The 7,594-nt window shown below is 33.6% G+C and overlaps 1 protein-coding gene across 1 annotated transcript; it reads left to right on the top strand.

Moving 5' to 3' along the window:
* The first annotated feature begins 4,926 nt into the window (after window positions 1-4,926).
* LOC108990276 (calcyclin-binding protein-like) lies at window positions 4,927-6,917 on the top strand. Its single transcript, XM_018964193.2, has 5 exons — window positions 4,927-5,166; window positions 5,681-5,821; window positions 5,980-6,219; window positions 6,313-6,372; window positions 6,583-6,917. Exons 1-5 carry the CDS (start codon window positions 5,056-5,058, stop codon window positions 6,685-6,687), a joined length of 657 nt encoding a protein of 218 aa, XP_018819738.1. The 5' UTR covers window positions 4,927-5,055; the 3' UTR covers window positions 6,688-6,917.
* The last annotated feature ends 677 nt before the right edge of the window (window positions 6,918-7,594 follow it).

Below are 7,594 nucleotides of genomic sequence, written 5' to 3'. Positions count from 1 at the left end.
GTTAATTTAATCCCTTTTTATTTTGATATGACATGGAAGAACGCAGTAGATTGTGAGCTTTGAAGAGTATAGTGGATTGAAGGTTTTAAGAGTGGATTGAAGCTTTGTTATTTTTCTTTCATAGTCTTTAACTGAGAGTGGATTTATTATTCTATGTAATTCCGAATATTTTGAAACTATCTTTTTATGTGATTATGTCATGTCTTGATATGGTATTTTTAATGTTTTGAGGGTATCTTTTTATGGTTTGAAGCTTTGCTGTCCAAATTGGTAATCTTTGTATGAAACATCTATTACATAAAAATAAAAAGAACAACATTCACTATTTACATAAAAAAACAACATTCAACATTTTCATTACATTCAACACATGTCCATTACATTCCCACAACAGTCATCACATGTCCATTACATCCCCATATCAATCACCACATGTCCATTGCATTCACCACCACATGTTCATTACAATAAAAATAAACCATGACAACAACAATACTTTCAAGGTTTTACTATAATTCTTCTCCATTGTTTTAAATTTGGCTTACTCAATCGCAACACGTTCATGAAGTACCATCTCGTTCCAAAATAGCTGTCTTATCCTCTTGCAGTCCAAGAACTTGAACCGAATGAAAACCTGGAAACTATGGAAGAAATTAAACACTAAGTCTGAGAGCTAGTAGTGCATGCAGTAACAAGAAAATGGATTTACAGAAACAGGATTTCTTACTTAGAGATACCTCGTGAAACTAAGGTAATCTTGTTTGCATGATGCAGATTTGCATGTAGTTTGCTCCTATAGGTATGCGGGTGTTGGCATTAGTAGGGTCGAAGGTATGCAGGTTGGTAGGGGCATTCTTGTTTCCTATATTTGGTCTAGGTTACCAAAAGAGGGTTAGGGGCATTCAAGATGAGTTATATTTGGTCTCATATTTGACTTAACTCTAGTAGGTAGAGACATGAACATTGAGCAAAACCGAATGATGTGAAGGAAATTTGGGCACTAAGTCTAAGGATAGAAAAGGTAGCATTAAAACAATGAAACAAAGTTACTTATTAGTAAAAAAAAAAAACACAATGAAACAAAGTTTGAAGCACTAAATAATTAAGTAGCAGCTACAAGAAGCTAGACTTTTATGAGTTAGAAATGAAAAAAATTGGTTTTTCCTTCAATCTAAGGGAAAAAATTGTAAAATCATGGACTTTGGATAAAAGAACACATAAGCAGAAACGGAATATATGAGCTATTCCAGAAAGCTCCATTTTTAAACTTTTAGTTCCATTCTATGCCTAAATTTGTGAGGCTCTTGTCTTACTTATTATTTTTCAAGATCACCACTTTTATTGTCTATGGCATGCCAATTTTGCTAACTAATTGTCAATGATGACTTCTACCAAGAAAATGGGGACCATTTATGTTATTTATGTGAACAACACGGCCAATTCAGTTTGTGGCTCATTTGAGATTTTCTTCAAACATCTGTTGTGCTTTCATTTTAATTCAACCATTAATACAGTTTGAGGCTCATTTGTGCTTTCCTGAATACAAACATTCAATCCAAGAGAGTTCTAACAGAATCCAACCATTAATACAAGAAGAGAGTTCTAACAAATCCAACCATTAATACATGCAAGAGAGTTCTAATTTGCAGCCACAAATTCGAGATTACCCAATGAAATTGCAGAGCTCAAAGAGTGGTCTTCAATGGTGTGATTATGAGAATGTGCTGTCAATCTCCACTAGCTTACAATTCTGAGAGTTTTGCATCTAGTTTTGCCGAGAGGTGGCTGAGAGGGGGAGCTCGGGGGAACGATCGGATTTTGTTTTTTTTTTTTTGGTTTTGTGTTTGCCGATAAGTGGCCGATGGTGGGCAGGGCTGCGGGTGGGTGAGGGGTGAGGGGCTGCTGCGATTTTGTTCGGTGCTTGCCGAGATGTGACAGATGGTTGGTGAGGGGGCTGTGGGTGGGCAAGGGGCGAGGGTGCTGCGACTCATGCGAGGGGGAGCGAAGGAGAGAGGGGGAACGAAGGGGGACTGGGCTGCGAGTGGGCGAGGCGATCTTGTTTTGTATTTGTCGAGAGGTAGCTAATGGTGGGCAAGGGGCGAGGATGCTGCGGTTGAATGTCAAAGGGGGAGCAAAGGAGAGCGGGGAAACGAAGGTTTGAAGAGTGATGGGGATTCATGAGATTGGGATTCTGCTAGGGTCCAGTCACAACATAGCTACCATGGACAACGTATGTGGCATGTTTCTATTGGAAGGTTATTTTTTTGGAGTAAACAATCGGACTATTTATAAGATTTTCTCATTTGAAAATCCTAATATATGTCACTTTCGTCTTGTCCCAAGATGTCATGTTAATATATACAATGATAGATAACTATTTAGATTCTATCTCTTGAAATTTTTGTTCATTCATGTATTAATTGATAGAATTTCTAAATTCATCAATATATCCTACCCTTTCATATTCTTTATGCTCACATATTTAGCAAATGTTGTCTTGTAGATCATTTGCAAAACACGAAAGATTTGCAATAATATTGAACTTTTGAAGAGTTAATTCCGTTTGGATAGAAAGTAGAGATGAGATGAAATGAATTGAGATGAAAGTTAAAAATTAAATTAAATATTGTTAGAATATTATTTTTTAATATTATTATTGTTTTAAAATTTTAAAAATTTGAATTGTTTATTATATTTTATGTAAAAAATTAAAAAAATTATAATGATAATATGAGATGAAATGAATCGCTTCTTATATCCAAAGGGGGTCTTACTTCTATAAACTGAAATATTTTAATTTTTTTACTACCTTTTTTTTATTTTTGTCACTACAAATCAGTAAATGATAAAAAATAATTTATACGTATCTAGAATATTCAAGTTACATTGATTTTTTTTAAAAAATATTAGGAACTGTTATTATTATCATTGTTACCGAAGATAGGCCCAATGGACTCAGTCCTTTCACTAAGATTGCGTTTAGATGTTGAACTGAGTTGAGTTAAGATGATAAAATATTATTTTTTAATATTATTATTATTTTAGGATTTGAAAATTTTGAATTGTTTATTATATTTTATATTAGAATTTGAAAAAGTTGTAATGATGAGTTGAGATAGGTTTAGTAACCAAACCAATTACCCAATTCAGAGAGGTTTATGTTGTGTTTAAGTAATGAGATATTTTGTGAATGAAAAGCTCTACTTTCACCTGGGACGGGGATACCCTGCGTACTCGGATTCCACATCAGACTTAGTTAAATGGTGTGTTTGCACCTTTGATTTCCTTTTGAAATCAAACTCCACTCCCATTATGACAAATATCTTCACCTCCAGGATAGAACTCGCACCGAACACACCCAGAGGAGGAAAAAAAAAACATTTCCCTTCTCTCCAATGGCGTTCTCTGCAATTTCTACTCGTTGCCCATTTTTTCTTCCTCTACCCCAGAACCCCCAATCAAGTTCTTCACCTCAAAACTCAATTTCTTTTAGGTTTTCACAGTCAAAATTCAACGGTCATAAATCTAATTTGGTACAAAGAAGAGGGGCTTGATATATTTTGTAAAAAATTTGGATATTTCAGAATCTAAAATATGAGAAATTAGAATTTAAAATTTTGGTTTTAAGGATGGTATAACAGATTAAAAATAGATGAAGTAGTAGCAAATTGGAAAAAAATGAAGGGAAAGACGTCTCTTCGTATTTACAATCATAGGCTCAGGTACTTCCCTACCAGTGGTAAAAAGTCTCTTGTTAATTCTTACTAATTTTTATTTCTAATTTTTTGTTGAATCAGAGCATTCTTATTGGATTAGTTAAAATTAAAGTATATTTTTTATGAATGTGAGATGAATTTAATATTTAGCTATTACATTCACATAAGTTTCTACATTGGAATAGCTATTTTTTCATTATATGACAATAAAATAATATAAGATGAATTTAACTTTGACTATTTACATCAAATCTTCACATTGGATTATTCATTTATTCATTATATAGTAATGAGTAATTAATAATTTTAAAAAAATTTTAATTTTTTAATTATGAATTTATTTTATTTTATCATATTTTACTATTCATAATATTATATATTAATTAATAATTGTATTCTAATTATATTTTTTTCAATTGACATTTAAAATGGAGAGAGAAATAATTGATATTAAAGGGAGAGAGAAAAAAGAATATAAAATAGATTTGATGAATGAATAGTTCCTTTCAAATTTAAAAATAATTTTAGATATTACTGTAGTTATATTTCAAATATTTAGAATATAACTATTTCAATGTGAACTATTTTATGACTTAATAGCTAAATTCTCATTAGATTTAACTTTTAGCTAATCCAATAAAAATACTCTCTGTCGGTTATGAAAATAAGATTTTTACGAATATATTTTTGGAATGAGTTTGGCGCGTAGGTGAGATGGCTTTTTGAAATGAGTTTTTTTTTTTTTTAATAATATAAAAGTGACGTGACATTAATCCCGTTAGATGATTCCGTAATGGATATCCAATGACGGGTATTGTAACTGAATTGTTTGTAAATAATAATAAATAAATAAATAAATAATAATAATGATGATAGAATACTTGATACCCAAATTAGGCTGCCACGCTCTCATTAACATTTGAGAACTGCTACACTCACAGAAGATTTCCACCGAAATCTTCTACCGAAAGGCAAATGTTTTTTTTTTTTTTTTCTTTTTTTTCAATCATTTTTTTAAACACTTTAAATATTTTTAAAAAATATAAAAAAATTATAAATTCATTTAAAAACATTCTTTAATCACTAAGTAAAAATAAAAAAATAAAAAAAATATAAAATACATTTTCGGTAGAAATTTTCGGTGGAAATCTTCTGGAGGAATAGCATTTTCCTTAACATTTGTATGTGTCGATTTCTTATAGCCTAAGCAAATCCTCCACTAGTCCAGAACCTTCTCTAGTTCTCTGTTTCGAAAGGCCCTACAAAAAGGAGGGCCTCCGCAGAGAGCAGCGGAAGTGAGCTTTGAAAAGACCGAAGTTTTGAAAGTGTGATAGAAGAAATGGCGGACGAATTGGCTCTAGACTTGGAAGAGCTTCGTCACCTCCAAAGCATCGCCAAGAGGCCTCGAATCGTCTCTTTCATCTCCTCCGAGATCCGCAACCTCCAGATGGTCCTCCTCCTTTCTTCTTTCTTATTGAACCTAGTGTTTCTGCCATTTTGATGAGATTGTTGTTTAGGAACGCCCGGATTTTTGCTTCCTTTTCGTGAGTGTTTTGGAATTTAAATGTTTCGATTTGCTTTTACTGAAAGCAGTGAATTTCTTGTTTCTACTACAACTATGCGACTTTTATCAGTCTTATAGATATGCACGTATATATTTGATTTGGAGAGAACTATCGTTTATTGTTTCCCTACGTTTTCTTGATTTATACTTTTGTCAGTGGAAGTGGTAAAGATTAGCAATCTTCTAAGAAAGTGATTTGTTTTTTTCAAATATTTATTGGTCGAATTTACTGAACATGAAGGCAATCAGTGAGCGTCACTGATGCGCTTTGATCAGATAGATAGCGCATTCATCCCTTTTTGTTGTTATATGCGAGCAGCTTATGCTTGTACATGCCGTTTTCATATCCATCCCTGCGGCTTTGGTGAACTCTGACCTGCTCTTGATTCTCCCATTGCAGTTGTCAAAAGAGACTGTCTCCGCGCCGCTCTCGCAAATTCCAATTCCTATTTCAACTGCACCTAAGGTGTCCTCGGACCCGGCTTTGAAATATGTTACACTCGGATCATTCAGCTGGGATCAGGACAATGACAAAGTCAAGGTAATAACTGATTTTTTTATTTCTGAAAAGGGGTTTTAATAAAGCTACTAAATATTAGGTTCTCTATAACCTCGAAGCAAAATAGACATCAAAGCGTTGAAAGGCATCAAAACAAGTATAACATTGGTTGCTCTAATGTTGATTCTGCCGCCCTACAGATATATGTATCCCTTGAGGGAGCTGAGCATGAAAAAATCGAAACTGAGCTTAAGCCAACGTCCATTGATGTCAAATTTCATGATGTCCAAGGGAAGAACTACCGATGTGCCATAGCTAAATTGAACAAGGAGATTATTCCGGATAAGTGTAAGGTGGTAGTTAAGCCTACAAGGGTGATTATCACATTGTTCAAAGCTTCAAAAGGGAACTGGTTAGATTTGCAGTTTAAAGAGGACAAGGTAAATTAAATTGTTTGCTGTGAGAGGTACTTCAGCTGGATTATATATTTTGCCTTTGGAACATAGTCAACTAATTGCACTTTTATCTAACAGTTGAAACCAAATCTGGATAAAGATCGGGACCCCATGGCTGGAATCATGGATTTAATGAAAGTGAGTTTCTCCTTGCTTTGTTCATAGCAACGGATGTGCATGATCACCCACTTCATCCTTAAAATGCATAAGATTAGCATCCCAATTTGTCTAGTTCATGTTTACAGTATCTGGGGTTAGCCATGTCTCGAAACATCTGCGCATATATTATATGTTTCTGTTGTAAGAGTTCTTATTTTCTTTTCTTGTATCTTGATTTGAAAATTGCAGAATATGTACGAGGAAGGGGACGATGAAATGAAACGAACAATTGCAAAAGCATGGACTGATGCGAGGTCTGGCAAAACAGCCGACCCTTCAAAGGGATATCCTTGAGATTAGACTATAGACTATGGAGGGAAGTTTTGATAGTTATGACTGGATGGTGTTTTGTGTAACTTGGATGTTGGCGTATACATGGTTTCGTAATGGTTTGGTGGTCCACTCATGATGGTTATTATCTAGGGGGCTATAATCTCGTCTTCAGTGTGTACTAACATCGTGTTTTGGATTGTTTTCTTTCTTTGTTACCAAGTTCTATTGCATCATCTTTTGCTTTCTTTAAATTTTGTTTGTATAGCTGTAACGTCATGATCACGAGGGTCCGGAGAGTTAACTTATATCACCTAAAAATCATTTTTAAATAATACTTTTAAAATAAATCAGAGTCTCTATAACATATTAACTTATTCGTTCAACACAAATATTAATGTTCCTACATAAGGGCACATCAGTGGTGTCTCATTGATATACATAAAACTTTTCTACAAAGACTAGAAATATTCATTATTCAAAATATCAAAATCACATAAAATATCAACGTTACCAAAAGACTCTCCAAAAGTCATTGTACCCTAAGGCACTTAGTCTTCTATGATCCACAAAACTTTCAAGTATTTCTTATTCCTGATTCTCAGTTGTTGCATCAAAATTATCTGAAACACATTATGAATATAAGAGGTGAGTTATCAATAACTCAGTAAGCAGAGAATATATACTATTATGCAAACATGAGCATTTACAGATTTCAGAATGCAGAACAAAATACTTTATTTTCAGAATGCAGAGTCAGAACATGTTATAAAAATATCAGAGCGAAAGTTGAAAAATATTCTTATTCAAATTCTTTTGGCATAACATAACTGACTACCATCGTACCAGAGCATCATATCGCATCAGAGGCCATGTTTAACCCCCGTGGTAGGGTTGTGCAAATCCCGGTAGCTAACCGAGCAGAAACAGA

This window comes from Juglans regia, chromosome 4, assembly GCF_001411555.2.
Source record: "Juglans regia cultivar Chandler chromosome 4, Walnut 2.0, whole genome shotgun sequence".
NCBI lineage: Eukaryota > Viridiplantae > Streptophyta > Magnoliopsida > Fagales > Juglandaceae > Juglans > Juglans regia.
This window is presented reverse-complemented; position numbering and strand designations above follow the sequence as displayed.

Bases quoted from the DNA above. Each gene is read 5' to 3' on its own strand.
- LOC108990276 (XM_018964193.2), top strand. From the start codon at position 5,056: ATGGCGGACGAATTGGCTCTAGACTTGGAAGAGCTTCGTCACCTCCAA. The intron at 5,167-5,680 runs GTCCTCCTCCTT...CTCCCATTGCAG, and splicing joins AGATCCGCAACCTCCAGATG to TTGTCAAAAGAGACTGTCTC. The intron at 6,220-6,312 runs GTAAATTAAATT...TTTATCTAACAG, and splicing joins TGCAGTTTAAAGAGGACAAG to TTGAAACCAAATCTGGATAA.